Genomic DNA, 16,974 nt, shown 5'->3' on the forward strand with positions numbered 1-16,974 from the left:
AAGATACTCTAGGTAGGCCTTGTTTCGGAGTACATGGTCTCTGAAATCCACGATGCGCTCCGGAACATAGAGGATGTGGCCCTTTTCATCTATAGGTGGCGACTCTGGAAGAACATGGACATGCTGTCCAACATGTGGTTTTAGCAAAGACACATGGAAAACATCATGCATATTTAACCACATCTCTCCACATGCCTTCCCAGATAAAGCTTTGTTTGATTCTTTCATATGTTTTAGTGATACTTGCATGTCCACCATGGGAGAAGAGTGCATTTCTTGCAAAACCAGCTGGCGGTATTTTGAGTCTGGCACTAAATAAATCCTGTCTTGGCACCACAACAACCCATTATGCATTTTGAAATCAAGATGACCCTAACTAGAAGGCTTCTGCAAATATGAAAATATGGGAGCTGCTTTAGAATTCTGCATATACTCCTTCCTGAATACCATGAATCCACTCCTGATATATGATAGAGATAGCAGCAGACAAATTACAAGCCCACATCCTGGACAAGGCATCTGCAACCACATCCTCCTTCCCTTTTATGTACTCAATGTCAAAATCATAGGATTGGACTGCAGCCAACCACCTCTTTTGCTTATATGACAAATTTGGCTGGGTGAGGAAGAATCTGAGTGTCCTATGATCTGTTTTTACCTTAATTTTACTTCTGTACATGCCATTTCTTGAAAGCATGCAAGATAGCCAGCATCTCCTGATCATAAACATGGAAATTGAGTTCTTTGGCATCAAACTTCTTGCTTTCAAAGGCTATTATCCCGTGTTCTTGCCTCAGAACAGCCCTTAATCCGTTGCCATTGGCATCTGCCTCCACAATAAAAGGACACGAAAAATCAGGGCATACCAAGACAGGTGCATGAGTGAGCAAATTTCAGGTCTTCAAAGCTGCGTTGTGCTTCCTTTGACCACCCAAAAGCATCCTTCTTCAAGAGGTCAATAAGAGGAGCTGCCCTCTTGGCAAATTTGCGAATAAAGCGACTATAGAAGAAAGCAAGACCCAAAAATCCTCTCAATTGGGTGGGATTTTGTGGCTGTTGCCAGTCTTGGATGCATTTCACCTTTGCAAGATCCACCCGAATGCCACGTCTACTCACAATATGCCCCAGGTACTCAACCTACTGTGCCATAGAAGTGCATTTGCTGGCTTTTGCATAAAGATGATGCATCCTCAAAATTTCCAGCACTTGCTTCACATGCTTAATGTGCTCTTGTCTATCCTCGTTGCAAATGAGGTTATCATCGAAGAAAACCAACATGCATCTGAAAAGAAGTGGTTGCATCTGAAAAGAAGTGGTTGCAATATATTGTTCATCAGTGCCTGGAAGGTGGCCGGTGCATTGGTCAATCCAAAAGGCATCACCTTGAATTCAAACAAGCCCCGTTCTGTGCGAAAGGCCGTCTTGTGCTCATCTCCTTCTTTCATCCTGGTTTGATGGTAACCCGACCTCAAATCTATCTTCGTCAAAAACTAAGCATCCTTGAGTTCATTCAACATGTCATCTATCTTGGGGATTGGAAACCTGTTCTTAATAGTGGCCTTAATTAGATCCCTGTAATCAATGCATATGCGGTATGATCCATCCTTCTTCTTCACCAGAAGCACCGAAGAGGCAAAAGGAGAAGTGCTATGAGAGATAAAGTTCTTCTCAAGCAATTCCCGCACCTCTACTGCCACTTCCTCTCGCTCAATTTTAGAGAGACGGTATGGGGCTTTGTTTATGGGCTTATTGCCAGGCTCTAGAACAATGGCATGATCCACATCCTTCTTGGGAAGCAATTGGGATGGCATATCAGCAAATACATCAGCAAACTCCGATAGCAACTGCTGCATATCACAATCCTCAACACAGGGAATGCTACCTCCTTGAGATATTGACACATTCAATGCGTAGAGGGCATGCTTCTTCCTGAGCTCTCTGGCTAACTGCCTTGCGGAAATGGCCTTCAATTTAGGAGTGGCAATGCCTGTGGACAAAGTTGAGTGATAGGGCATTTAAATCCATGTTGATTTTACCCAAGGGCTCAGAAGTACTGGCCACCATGAGATGGTTGATGAGCCACCACTTCAAGAGTGGCATAGCTATTGATTGGCGGTACCAGGATGACGAAAAGAAGAAGGTAGTCATCGATGAATTGAAAAGACAATCCCCTAGCTGGGGTTGCTCTAAGTGAAGTATTATGGGAGAGTGGTCTGACATCGTGGGACCTGTCAAAATCCCGGTAGAGCTGCCTCTGTGTGGTGTCCAATCCCCAACGTAGAAACGGTCTATTTTCTCAAGCAGTCCATCATGTCTCCTCTGTCCAAAAGAGAATAGAGGTTGCCATGTATCCTGCTGAAATTTGGCTCTCGCCACGGGTCTCTGCCACTCCCAGGTGCTACGCTTTGGAGCGAATGAGGCGCCGTCCTGCTCACACTCCAGGTTGTTGAAGTCTCCTCCAACAATCCAGGAGTCTACATCCGGAGGACTCTGTGTTAGCCTCCTTCAAAAGGCCGGGCGGTGCTGTGTGCATGTTGGGGCATACACGTTCAGGATCCCAATCTTGGACTCTCTTGACCTGACTCCCATCCAAATTGTCCGTCCAGGGACAAGCTCGCCCTGGTTACAGACCTCTGGAGTGAAAGTCTGTGAAACCGGGATGCAGACCCCTCCGCTCCATCCTACTGAAGGGGACCACTCCTTTGGACCTCTCCTTGAGAGGAGGCAGTGACGCCGTCTGATGTCTGCTGTTGAAAACATATGCTTCTGAATCAAAAGGATACCACTTCTCAAACCTTGTGGAGGCAAACTGAAAGCTCCAAACAGGGTGTATTTGAGAGCTCATTGCATTGATCAAAGCCCCTTGCCATGGTTGCAGGATCATAAGCGTTACCTCGAGCGGTAGAGGATAGGAGTCCGAGATCTCCAGGTAGTTCCAGGATCCGAGACTCTAGAAGTCCTGTGGTAATGGGTGCCTAGGATGGAGGTTGGGGGCGGCTGACCTAGAGGACGAGCCCCATCCCTCTGCCTCCCTCCCTAGATGGGCTTGATGTTGCAGTGAGGAAGTAGAAGGGGACGTCTTGCTCTTTCCTGTTGGTAGGGGTGTTGAAGCCTGGGAGGAGGGGGAGGCTGAGGAAGCTGCTGCGGAGGTGGAGAGGAGGGCTGCGAGGGCAGGATGAGGTGGGGGGGCGGAGGGGAGGGGGCAGGTGGTGAGAGTGATCAAATTGGGGGGGGCGGGGGGGGAGTATGGAACCCAGGGGGGGAGTGGAGGGGAAAGGGGGGAGGAATCTGGAGGGGGAGGGGGGGTGATCCGAGGCTCCCTCTGCTGCCCAGGCTCGTCGAGTCTCTAGATCCGCTCCTCCTCAACCGTAGTCTGACTATCATCTGCCATCGCCACATCAGGAACTCCTGGGGTTCAGTGATGGTGCGAGGGTGGATGGAGACGGTGAACCTCTGCTATGTGAGAAACATCTGGCTGGGCGGTGGCCCCTTCTGCTGAGGGGGGTGATTCCCACTCAAGGGCTCTTGTTGCTGCTCCTCCTCAGGTGCCTTGCGGACAAACTTGTCTCTCTCTCTCTGCGTTTGGCGCTTTGCGTGCTTGCGAGCGTGCTTGCTTGGTTTCTTTTTCTTTTTAACTTGGGTCCAGTCGCCTTCTGAAGGGGTCACCCATGGGGTCGGAGACTCCTAGTGCTCTCGTCTGAGGGGGCGCGGTACTCTGCATAGTTTCATCCATACGCATACGGATGGTTTTTTCGTACGTCGTCCGTACGTACGGCTTTCCGTACGAGTTAAAAAAAATATATATAAATATTCTATGGCGAGGTTTTGTTTTGTGAGGTGTGTTTTTTAGGTGTGGTTTGGTTTTTTTGTTGTGTGTGTGTGTGGGGAGGGGGGTTGTTTTGTTTGGGACGGGGGATCGATTTTGTGCCTAGCCAAAACCTCGGAAAACACATTTTTAGCACTATTCTAATCTGTATGTTGCTAATCCGTACTCCGTACATTGTTGGCCGACTTTGGCTATGGTTGGTCTCAAGGATGGTTTCAAGGAGGAGGAGGATTAGGAGGAGAAGGATGACTCTGATGCAGATGATGATGATGATGAGGATGAGCAAGAATGAGGAGGAGGATGCAAGCTGCAGCTTGAGCCTTATCGGTTGTGAATTGTGATGCATTTCAATTTTCAGCTTTATTTCCAGACTGTCGCAGCCTTTTCTTCTATGATGTTTTGCCTTTGATGTTTTGGTGTAGTACATACTTCCAAGTTTCTACTACCTACTACCTTTGATCATGATGTTTGGTGTAGTATTGATCTATCATTCATTGACACTATGTATTAGAATCCAGATTCCAGATGACTCTGGTCTCTGGAGGGCCGAGGTTGGACTCTTTGAACTTTCATGAATCATGACTAATATATTAATACAAGTTCGAAGTCTGAAGTTTCAACTTGAAAGTTTGTATAATGTAATGTGTACAATGTATATCTTTCTAAATGTTTTTGAGTAAAATTAGGGTCACGTATGTTTCAGTCCTAGGGGTTGAACCATACTCCAATCATACTTCTATACTCGTATGACGTATGCGTATGGTAATGTATGGAAAAAACTATGGTACTCTGGTTTGCTGGCTCTGCTTGCTCTGCGGGGGAGGGGGAGGAGGCACTTGGGGGTGGCCCCGGGGGCAATCTCTGGCGATGTGACCCATCTGTTTGCACCAAAGACATTGGCTTGGTAGCCCAGAAATCTCCACACGCTCGCGAACTGTGCTCCCCTTGAGAGTCTCAAGGAGGATTAACTCTGGGCTCTCAACTACCAGTCTGATCTTGGGGAATCCATCATCTGGTACAACTAAGGTGGCCGACTTTGGCGAGGACTCGAGCACAGTGCCAAATGGCCGACCAATGGAGGGGAGAATGGCTCGATACTCCTTGGGATTGATTCTACCATGGCAGATACTCATTTGTGGCATGAGAGGTTTGGACACCTCAATTTTGGAGCTGTGGTGAAGTTATCTAAGGAAGATATGGTTGTGGATCTTTCCAAAATGCATATGCCTACCAAACATGTTTGTGAACCATGCTTACTTGGTAAGATGCACCGTGCTTCGTTTCCCAAGGATGGGAGAGTTGGTGCTTCACGTAAGCTTTATCTGGTTCATAGTGATGTTTGTGGACCCATGAGGGTTGCAGCTCACCTTAATCTCTCAACCAATTTGCATGTGCCTATCTTCACCCATCTTTGGCAAGGCTCTAGGTTCCCTGGAGGTAGACACCTCGCCCACCTCCTAGCTCGATGTGTTATTCAGAGCACTCTTAGGTGTAGGCATGCTCTCTAATTAGGAAACTTGCACTAGGGGTCCTCATTCTAAGGTATTCACATAGAACAATCCAATGTTCACCCCAAGGCCTTGGTTTATAAATATAGGTCTAGTCCACTGTTTACTGCTACTAGGTCCAATTCTACTCACCCAGGGGGTTCGTTCCCTTGTAGGGGACACAATATGCACTACTAAAAGTTTAGGTCTTAGCATAGTCGTTCATTGAAATCATTAAGCCAAAGAGTACTGTACTGTAGGTTTTAAAGTTTCACACATGGCTATATTACAACTTTTGTATTAATGTAATTTTAAGTTGATTTATTCTATGGTCTGTGATTTTCATCGGAGACATTGATGTAAAGCTTGCAAGTGTATCCTTTTGGTTAATAGTACAAACTTGAAGTTGTCATTACACAAATATTGATTCCGGTTTATAACAAAGGAAAGAAGATAAACTTATCGTTGTGCCATCGTTGGACTTTGTGTTGTACAGGGCAGCATCAGTTTATCAAGATTGGGCTACATCTTGGTAAGTTTATAGCTCCAATATTTTACAAAATCATGGAATTTTTGAATAATTTGCTGCAACTTGATGTTCAATGATAAATTAGCATCTTTATGTGTTGACTACTTACCCATTGGCTTGACATTTCCTTTACTTGCTTGAAAGTTGAGGTACAAGTACAAATAACTTTATGGGTGTGCACATGCACGTGTGTGCACTTGTATATTTTTCTATGTGTATAAATTATATCGTCATTTTTATGCCCCCATGCCATGTAGGAACACACAAACACATGTGCTTTGTACATGTTTATAAAGCTTCCCTCCTCCCTAGTTGCATGCGCGTAAGCGTTCACACACTTTTGAAAAAAAAAGTTTGTTGCATTATAGTTATGAGTCACTATCCCAAAGTGGGATGTGCCCAAATACATCAAGAAAAGATCTCAATATAGGACAAGTATATATTACGATCTATAGACTGTGTTTGCAAGCAATCATAAAAGATTGCTGCAAAGAGTGCTCGAAAACAGAGTAAATTGAAAAAATTGGATCACCAAAAACTCTGATTTCTGTCCTTCCATAGAGTCCAAAGTGCCCAATATTGAATCCAAATGAAAAATAAATCAAACCCCTGTCTATGTGGGTGAATCCCAAACAACCAGAAAGACTTTCCAAAAGTGGCACTTGGAAATTTGGTTCTCAAGCCTTGTCTCAAAAGTCTAAGAAAATCACGTGTATGAGAACAATGCCAAAAAAGATGAGGTACTGATTCCAACGAAGCCAAGCATCTGCCTAGATGGAAGAACTCCTAGCAAGAATCTCCACAAGAAAACCTGTTGTCGAAGAGGAATTTTGAATTCCAAATCCCCGCATGGACATGGATTATTCACTCTCCAAGCCTCAAAATCCATCAGATTCAAAGGCCCTTGTGCAGGCCCTATCACGACTTCCACCTCTGTGAAAGTGCACACCAAACTAAGAGCACACCAAGGTGATTACGAAAAACTCACAATAACTTGCTAAGAAGACCTCAAATGTAAAATCACAACCCAAGGGTTGAACTATGCCTCCGATGACTGGTAACTAATGTTGAGCTGCACCTCCACGAACACCAAAAGCAGACAGGAGCTGCGCCTACAATGTGTAGAAAAACAAGGCAAAACATCCCTATATATAGGGCCTAGGGGCAACTGATCCGTTAGTCAGCTTGGTTGACCCAATTGTAACCTGGTTCTGATACCACTGTACCCTGGCACTTGAAAATCCGTACACTTCTGGTGATACGTGCTAGAGCTGCGGAAGTTGAATCGCCAATTAGATAGAGTGCTGGGAGAGAAGGGTAAGAAGAAAAACACAGCACTAGGGCCCAGAAATAAGGGCTGGACCCCCCGAAGGTCTTTATTGCAACAAAATAATCTTTGTACAACTGGCTCTTGAAAGAGCATAGAGCTGCGTACAATTCTGAATATGTCTGGGAGGCCAGAGGTCTTTCTAGCAAAAGCTTGGGCCTGCTTTCTAAAAGCTACTTTTTCATAAAAGCTAAGCTTTCAAGCTTTTCTGCCTACGTTAGAAGCTTTAGGTGACTTTTTTAGTCTTGTGGGCCCTCTTTTAAAGAGGTGCCCCCTTGTCCTTGCTTAAGAGCCTTGTGGACCTGCTTTTTGTGATTCTCTCCCCAATCTTGAGTCCTTTTTGCACTCTTCTGGGTCTTACACATTGCACAAATAAATTCCAGCATTTTAACCCATTAAAGGTTAGCGAAATGCATGCATTCCTAGTTCTTGGACTATTTCTAATCCCTTGTGGGCATCCCCATAGTTCTCTTTTTACCAATGTAGGATGAAAGTAAATCAATAAAACTTATTCCTGGTTAACCAACTTCACCATTCTTAGAACGAAGTCAATTCTATTAAAGATTACTTTTATTTTCTTAGATGAAGTCCCGAATGGTGACATTAAAGATTACTTTTATTTTCTTAGATGAAGTCCCGAATGGTGACATACCCTGGGCTTCTAAACAATTGTCCTTACTAAAAAGCTTCTTGATACAACTGTAAAACTTGAGGATACTCTGAGAAGAATTCCTCATCTACCTGCCGAATAATTCTTAAACTTGACAAGGTATCGGATAACCTTGCCTCTGGGTCCTTTCTTCTCAGTATGATATACAATTTATTCTGGTTGGAGGATCTCCTCCATCTCTTCCACCTCAGATGGCTCTTCTTTAGAAGACTCACATGAAAAACATTGTTAATCTTCCAAGTCTCGGGCAGCTGTAGTCGAAAAGAGACTTCATTTATGGCCTCAGTAACTCTGAATGGTCCATAATACCTAGGAGACAACTTTGGGTATATACTTTCTCTTTTCCTTTCATCTTTCGGAGTCATGCTTTTTCAAACTTTAGTAAGACCCAGTCTTTTTCTTGGAGATTTATCTCCCTCCGGTGCTTGTCTATTGCCTTCTTTTGCTTTTGTTGAGATCTTTCAATTGCTGTCTGTACTTGAGCGAAATCTGTATCTAAGTCTTGGACATACTGGTCAGCTGCAAATATCTCGTTCTTTGTTCTGAGGATAGGTGGTAGAATCACCTTTCCATAAATAACTTCGAATGGGGCTTTTCCTGTGGAGCTATGAACGCTGTTATTGTATGCCAATTCCACAAAAGGAAGATACTTTGCATTCGACCCTCTTTGCGCAAAAAGTAGTGCTAGTTATATTACTTGAAAGCGAGAGTACAAGAAGGCCTGAAGGCCAGCGGGCTGTAATCACAAAACAGATTCAGCCCGAGAAGTCAAAAAGCTAAATACAAGCCTCCTAGGGCATAATCATCGGGGAGTGGACAAACAGCCACGGTGGAGGGGCGTAATGCCACTGAAGACTCTGAGTGGAGTGCTGGAAGAATAACTCCCGGTGATCCCAGTGGCGAAGGAAACGTCGTCTCTTTTCCTTCCCTGCTCGGGACTCTCCCTGTATCTGATCCCACTGACCCTTGAGCGTGTGAATGATCGTGCTCCAGATATCTGCTAGGGTCTGAGTAGTAGAGGTAGTCTGAGCTCCTATAGTCTGCGCGCATCTGGAAGTCCAGATATGCCAGCCTGCGATGCTCCCTATGATCTCCCAAACTGGGTGTCGAGGCAACGCTCCTGCATCTGTCTCTGTCAGATGCCAAGGGAAGCTGTCCATGTAAGCCCAAGTGGCTTGCGTGATGAAAAAGACGGGATCTTGTCTAGAGAACTCATAGGCCAAGTGATGCCCCGACTCAGTGCTGCACCAACAAACGGCTCCCCAAGTGATCGGTCCTAGCTCGGGTGTAGCCCTAGCTAAGATCCCCATGATTCCCTTCCAAACCGTCTGCGCATGCGAACAGCTCCAAAGGCAATGCTTTAGGGTCTCCTCCTCCTGAAAGCACATCTGGCAATGCCCCTCCTGCCCCATCTGTCTCAGCCAGCTGCCAACTGGAAGCCCCTTGTGTACCACCATCCAAAGGAAGTAGGAGATCTTCCTTGGACGCCAGCTAGCCCAAAGAGTCTTCCAGAATGTGCGAAGAAAGACCAAGGATATCCCCTGGGCATACCAGCTATGTGCCTGTGTGGGTAGCCCACGCTGGAGAGCCCCAAGAGCACGCCGACCCGTGCGTGCACTGTAAGAACAGAAGGGGGTGGGGTTCTCTGAGGTCTCCGATGGTGGCCAACGCCACTCCCCTGGGTCCCACTCCACCTCTGACAAGGAGCGGCCCTCCCAAATCCAGAGTCTCCAATCAGGGGGTCTATATGCCACGTCTTCCCTTGCAGCCCTACAATGCGAAGGCGCTGCCAGGGAAGCTGGGGGTCGATCATGGCCTCTCTGCTCTGTAGGCGACTGTCATCAGTGATCGAGAAGAAGTGTACCGAAGAGTCCGAGAAGAGGCCTGCCACCACCAAAGGAATGCCTCGTGGAGTGAACTGTTCGAGCCACCTCTCATCTCCCGGGAAGAGCTGTCTGGTGTCTACGGGAATCCTCCAACCTGCAGGGATGGCAGCATCAATCTCCGCTCGTCGAGCCTGGATCCCACGAGCCGTACCTACTGCTGCTGCCTGTCGCCTGGACTCAGCAGATTGTAGATGTCCCTCCAAACCCGAAACGAGCGCGCGAGCCCACGCGCCCAGAGCGCCCAAGGGAAATGGGATCTCTCTCCGAGTTGACGACCTGTACCATCTGTCACCTGGCTGCTCCAGATCAGGGGCTGTCTGTCTGTCTCCTCTCGGCAGCTAGGAGGGACCTGGGAGAGGCTGTGTCGCAACTTCCTCCAGACTGAAATGAGGCTACGGAGGAAGGGGGAACGGGGCTGAGTCAAAGGTGTTGAAGTGAAGATCCATCGGATAGAAGGCTGCCAAACACCCCCTAACTGGGGGGTACACCCACTGAGACCATGCTTTAGCAAGAGCTTCCACGTCTGTCCTCCTGGGGTCAGGCCGCAGATGACTAGCTTGCCAAGAAGTGCCTGACTCTGAAGCTCTGGATCTATGATGCCGAGGCCGCCCTCTGCCTGGGGGAGAATGAGCGTCTGCCAGGCGACCCTAGCTCTAGTGGTGCCGGAGCCGTCTGAACCAGACCATAGGAAGTTCCGCACCAGTCTCCTCAGTTGGGCTACACAAGACCTGGAGAAACACCAGCAAGAGGCCACATACCAAGCAGTGGCAAGAAGGACCTGGTTGACCACAAGGGTCCTGCCTGCCAAGGAAAGTCGAGCCGTGCTCCAGAAAGCAAGCTTCCGTCGTATGGAGGCTAGGACCGGCAAGAACTGCTGAGCCGGTGTGATGTCTAGGCCTACCTGGAATCCCAGGTAACGTGTCGTCTGTCCTCTAGAAATCCAACGAAACCCCTAGAAAATACCCCACTGTGAGCTGGCTCCCGGATCCGTAAGAAAACCAACTGACTTATGCCAGTTGATTTTCGCTCCAGCCGCAAGGCAAAACATCTCTAGGGACAGTCTCACACGCTCCAGTGACTCGACATCATCCTGCACGCATAGGGCTGTGTCGTCTGCATACTCGGAGTCCAACAGCTCGGCATCCTCTCGAATAGGGAGATGCATCCCGCGAAGACCAGTGGTGTGAGCTCGAAGGAAGTGTGTCATGGCCTCCGCAAAAAATAGGAAGAGGTAAGGCGCTAATGGACAGCCCTGACGTACCGAGCGCTCAAGTGTGAATCTCTCCCCCATCCTGCCGCTAATGATAACCCGACTGGAGGCCGATCTGTAAAGGCTAGCAATACCTCTAATCCACTCGTCCGGGAAACCGAACCGAGCGAGTGTACCTTCCAAGAAAGACCAGTCTACCCTATCGTACGCCTTCTCAAAGTCGAGAAGGAGTATGGCAAGGTGCTGTCCACTGTGCTGGGCCCATTCCGTCGCCTCTGAGAAAGTGAAGATGTTGTCCAAGATGCTGCGATCTTGGACAAAACCAGTCTGGGTGTCGTGAATCAGATCGTGTAGCAGGGGGCGGATGCGGCTGCTGATCATCTTGGCGAGGATTTTGTAGGCGGTCGGGAGGAGGGTGATTGGGTGCCACTGTCTGATCTCCTGGCGGTCCCCCCCTTTGGGGATGAGGCAAATCAGGCCTGTTGCAAGGCTCTCTGGCATCTGCCCGCTGGAGAAGATGTGCTGGAAGGCTGCGAGCAAGGGCCGGTGGATCTGCTCCCAAAAGGTGGTGAAGAAAGCTCTAGAGAGGCCATCCTCACCTGGGCATTCTGCCCATCAATAGCACTCACCGCATCCTGCATCTCCGCAACTGTGAAGGGTGCGAGAAGGGTATCGCTCATGTTGGGCTGGACGAGTCTCGGTGTAGATCTCCACACCTCCTCCCTGCAAATGCGATCACGAGGGTCTGGGGGCTCCTGCTGGAATAAAGATCTGTAGAAGTCTGTCGCTAAGTCCCAGACCTCATCTGGATCTGTCCTGACACTACCATCCTGCGTCCTAAGAGAACGGAGCTGTTCCCCTGCTGACCTCTGTCCATGAATCCTGAAGAACTCCCTGCACATCCTGTCGCCTTTCCTAGCCCAGAAGGACTTGGAAGCATGAAATGAAAACTCTGAGCGACGCTAGGTGATCTCCTCTAGCATGGCCCGGGCCCGAACCTCCTGTTGTCTGAGCTCCTCAGAGCCTGGAGAAGATTGCTGCATCCTCTGAATCGAGGCGAGGTCACGTCTGAGACCCCTCTCCCGCGCCCAACACCGCTGTCTGACCTGAATCGCCTCCTGCTGGCAAATGCGGCTAGACTCATCAAGTGCCTGCGCTACCTGTGCTGCCATATCCCTGGTAGGGTCCCACTCCTGCTCCCATAGGTCCACTATCCTGCTGTGAACTGCTGCTCTGGTGTATATGGAATCTGGGATCCGGCATGAGCGTGGAGGTGAGGACTGAGAGGCCGAGTCCAGGACTAGGATGACTGGGGCATGGTCTGAGAGTGTCGTCCCTGGAACCACTCCTGACTCTCCTTCTTTGCCAAGCGCCCAATCACTGACATAGAAACGGTCCAGTCTCTCTAGGAGTCTACCTCCCTCCCTCCTGTAACCCCAAGAGAAGTCCAGACTCCCAGGCCATCTGCGAAAGGAAGGCTCCCTCCAGCTGTCCTGGCCTCCAATTGCAAAGAGGAAGGAGTCCCAATCTGCCTGCTCTGCCTGAGCTATACCGAGGAACTCCGGGCCCCTTCCCTGCTGATCCTCTAAGGTCTCAAGGTTGTTGAAGTCCCCTCCTATAATCCAAGAGTCCATCTCTGGTAATAGGTTTGTCAAGGATCTCCAAAAAACGGATCTACGTCTGAGATCAGTCGGAGCGTAGATATTGAGGATGCCGATGCGGGATCCCTCAATATGCAAGCCCACCCAAAGCGCACATCGTGGGATCAAAGTGCAAGAACCAAACACATGCTGAACTAGAGAAGCGTCGATGGAGGTACAGACACCTCCGCTTCTCCCCTGCTCGCCAATCGAAGGTTCCCAGTAGGTGTGGGAGCGTCCTGTGAGGACCTTCCCACAAATACTAGTCTGTGAAGCCAAAACCTTGTGTTCCTGTAGTAGGAGCACATCTACCTTTCCCACCAAAGCTGGCTGGAGCTCCTGTCTGAGCACCATCTTCCTGGGGCCACGGGTGCCTGATGAGTGGAACCCGTTGACATTCCAAGAGATAATGCGTAAACTCATGAGGAGGGAAGGTGGGCCACAAACAACTGTTTGCTTGCGGTCGAATTCGAAGTGGTCGGAGGATGTCCTGTGTGGAGACGAAGGCGCTTCTGTGAAGGTTTCGAAGGAGAGGCCGGATCATCGGACCCATCCTCTAAAACCTTCAGCAAAGGGGAAAGGCCTTTCGTCCCGTGGTGGTAAGCTCTCTCTAACCAGCTCGACGCCTCTGCCAAGGAAATGCTGTAGAAGCCTGCAACCTTTGAAGTCCTCCAGGGGCGAAGCCCTTTCGCGTAGGCCCACTCCAGCGGTGGTTTGATAATGATCAGGAGTCGGAAACGTTTGGCGCTGTGGCGCCAACGCAGACGAACATCGCCCTCCTGCCACTGCTGCTGAAGAAGCTCCGTTGCTCTGCTACCAATCCAGTCCTGCACCTGCTCCTGGGTCTGGTCTGGTCTCGTATCGTCTCCCAAACATTTTCATTCGTCCATTGCTCATTCCCTTCACTGGAGATAGTGAAGGAATAGCTAGGACCATCGTGCGGAGCCAGGATGGACACCTTACCCTCCGCTCCCTTGCGGAGGAAGAAGATGCTGATGTCTAGGCATGCGGGAAAGGAGCCAATACCCGCTGCATCCAAGTAGTCCCAAGGACCTGCTTGGTAAAACTCCAATGGAAGAGCTCTAGGAGCAGCCCTTGGGCTTGGGGACGAAGATGAGGAGTCTGAACCGGAGGGAGGGGTGCTGGCCACCTGTGGGGAAAGGCCTATCCCCGCCGTCGGGCCCGGAAGGATAGACGAGGGTGAGGTCTGTGCAGGCTTCGGGGCTGAAGGTGGCGCAGGTGGGGGGGGGGGTTCCTTCTGGGTCATGCTCGAGGAAGAGGGTGGAGCGGAAACCACTGGTGCGGGGGGTGATCCTGGAGGGGGGGGTGGGGGTCGGAGAATCGAGGAGGGGGGAGGTGGGGGAGGGCGGGGTGAGGCATGAGGGGGAGGCTGGCTGACCTTCTCCTTTCCTTTCTCCTTTCCCTTACCGGGCTGCTGATGAGTAGGGAACATTTGAGGGGGCTCTGGCTGTGGCTGGGAAGGTTTTTTGGGACCTGCCTTGTTGCCCTTCCGTTTTCGTTTGACTTCCGTCCAGCCTTCCCCTTCGGGAGGGGATGTCGCTGACTGGAGCGGAGTATCCTGAGCTGCCTGAACGGGGGTCTTCTGGGAATTTGTACCCATGAAGCGAGGACAAGAGCGAGCCTGGTGCCCGAAGTCATGGCATCTCAGACACTGGTTTGGGCGACCAGTGACCAGAATGCGCTGCGTCACCACACTTGTATCTGTCTCTATCTCGAACTCCGACGGGATGCTCTGTGGATCAAGGACTGCCACTTTGACACGTGGCACCCCTTGGGCTACCGCCGCATCAACGCAAGTGTCCTGCATAGGCCAACCAAAGTGCGCCCCTAGGTCCTTGATGATCGCGCGAAGCTCGGTTGCGAGACCTGGGAAGATAAGGGTAACTGGGTGTCGAGGAATGCGAAAGCGGGAATCGAAGTCCGCTACACTGAATCCCCTGTACCAAGGGACCATGAGGATGATCTTCCCACCCACAGAAGTAGGAGATCGCCTGACTATGTTGCTCGCAGCCTGTGCTGAGGAGAGCTTAAGCCAGAAAATGCCACGTCCCATGAGTGCCAGCTCCTCAATGTGACTGTCCTCGAGGTAGAGGGTGGACTGCAAGTTGCAACCAATCCCTGATGTCTGCTCGTGAAGGAGAGAAGCCAATGACCCTCCCATAAACTGATGTCTGGGAGAAGTCCGTGGCGGCCTGCTTCACCAAGGAGACCTGGTGCTCTGTCAAAGTAACGCGATAGGCTGGTGGAGGGGGGTCCGTCTGGGCCACCGGTTCCGGGCACGTAGCCGCCATATCGCTTGACTAACTGCGAACTCCCGAGGCAGGTGAAGGGAAAAGAAGAGGGAGGTGAGAGGTAAGGGGCTAAGGGTGGAAGAAGGTGGGCGGGGACAAGGGGTGGCCAAAAAAAAAAAAAAAAGGCGAGGACTAAGGGTGGTGAGGTGAACTAAGGTGAGTGGTGTGAGGCGGGTTGGGTGAGGTGAGCGTAGTGGAGCGGGGTGCGGTGAGTGGAGCGGGGTGAGGTGAACGGAGCGGGTGGGCGGGGTGGAGCGGAGAGAGGGGGGTCGAGGCGGGAAGGGCGAGGTGAGTGGAGCGGAACGGAGGGAGGTGGGATGGGGTGAGGTGAGAGGAGAGGAGAGGAGGGGAGCGAGACGGATCGGGACGGAATGAGTGTGGCGAGGAGAGGGGGGGGGTAGCGATGGGCGGAGGAGTTGGCGGAGAGGGGGAGAGCGTAGTGGAGAGGGGGGGCGAAGACTGCACGGCAGCAGTCGACGGAGGGAGGGAGAGGGCCGCGCAGGTAGCGAGGGGGGGGTAGACGGGGAGCGAAGGGGGAGGGAGCTCGCAGGAGCTAGGGACTCAATCCACAACTTTGTGATTTTCATTCGACCTTCTGCTCGGATGCATAACACTTGGGAAGATCCAATACCGTGGAATTGGCAATCTCACCTTGTGCGTCTGACTGAGGATTAAAAGAAGATGAAAAGTCCAGCTTCGGCCCCATATTATCAAATGATGCTTTCCAGAATAAACTAGTCATCTTGGGGTCTCGATCACTAACAATCAACTTAGGCATCCCATGGTGCTTGAAGATCTGTGCCAAAAATAATCGGGCCATGTGATCTACCTTAATAGTTTTTCCTAGGGGAATGAAATGGGCCTGCTTGCTGAACCTGTCAATGATGGTCCATAACCCATCATTCCCGTACTGGATCTAGGAAGATCAAAGATGAAATCCATGGCAATGCTTTCCCATGGTCCTTGCGGTATAGGCAGCGCATGAGAAGTTATGGGGTCTTGCGCTATCACACTTTACCTTCTGGCACGTAAGACATTGAGTTACAAACTTGTGGATGTCGTTCCGCATCCCTGGCCAAAAGAAATCTATCTCAATGGCATGTGTAGTGGACAGAAAATTTGGCCACTTCTGCTTTTCGGAGATCTTGGTCTGAGTCAAGAAATACTTGAGACTCTGGAGGTCGGTCTTGATTGTAAAGTCAGCTCCAAGAAGATAATGCTTCCAAATATTTAAAGCATGAATAAATCTGTCTTTCAGTATATACTGGCTGGATGATACTCCCTGCCGAATATTTCTTATGGTCTCTCCGAAATCTGGATCCTGTAAATAAAGCTCTTTCATGGCCTCCAAGTCCCGGTGATATGCTATGGTGACATTATTCACTTTAGGCCTTCTAGATAAAGCAACCGCAACCCCTCTTTCTCATAAACACCCAAAAGCATCTCGGCATCACGCAGCCTTCTGCTTTCATAAGCTATAACCCAGCCTTCTTGATGGAGGGCACCTCCCACACACTCTCCACATGCATCACAGTCCACATCAAACGGTTTCTGTAAATCTGAAACAATGAGAGTAGGCTCGATCATTAGCTTTTCTTTAAGAGCATTAAAATCTGTCCTTTGTCTATCTCTCCACCTGAAAACTACATTTTTCTTGGTCAAGTCATGTAAGGGGGCTGCGCTGCTATATCAGCAAAGTGTCGGATGAAGCGTCTGTAATAGGAACAAAGCCCAAGAAAGCTGCGTACTTCATGTACCAAGGTGGCTCTGGCCATTCCTGTATAGCTTTAATCTTGGCTGGATCTATCCTAATCCCTTCCTTGAAAATAATGTGTCCAAGATAATGAATCTCATCAAGAAAGAATTCACTCTTTTTGGCATTAATAAAAAGTTTATGATTTCTTAGTTCCTGAAACACAGTAGCCAAGTGCTCTTTGTGCTCTTCTTCTGTCTTAGAAAAGACCAAAATGTCATTAAAAAAAGTATCTGTAAAGTGACTGTAGGATCTGAAAATTCTGTCCGCCATACGATTGAAAGTGTCTAGTGCATTGGTAAGCCCAAAAGGCATCACCAAAAACTCATGAAGT

At 49.5% G+C, this 16,974-nt stretch overlaps 1 protein-coding gene across 3 annotated transcripts in view; it reads left to right on the forward strand.

The window, feature by feature from the left end:
- Window positions 1-16,974, forward strand: part of LOC147890845 (uncharacterized) — an 80,373-nt gene that overhangs the window by 51,156 nt on the left and 12,243 nt on the right. For all 3 annotated transcript variants that reach the window (XM_087389728.1, XM_087389731.1, XM_087389729.1), the window contains one exon: window positions 5,810-5,845. In XM_087389728.1, coding sequence (XP_087245854.1) covers window positions 5,810-5,845 — 36 coding nt within the window. The remainder of the gene's footprint in view (window positions 1-5,809; window positions 5,846-16,974) is intronic.

Source organism: Dipteris shenzhenensis, chromosome 18 (assembly GCF_047967505.1).
Source record: "Dipteris shenzhenensis isolate YYH24624 ecotype China chromosome 18, Dip_SZ_1.0, whole genome shotgun sequence".
NCBI classification, from domain to species: domain Eukaryota; kingdom Viridiplantae; phylum Streptophyta; class Polypodiopsida; order Gleicheniales; family Dipteridaceae; genus Dipteris; species Dipteris shenzhenensis.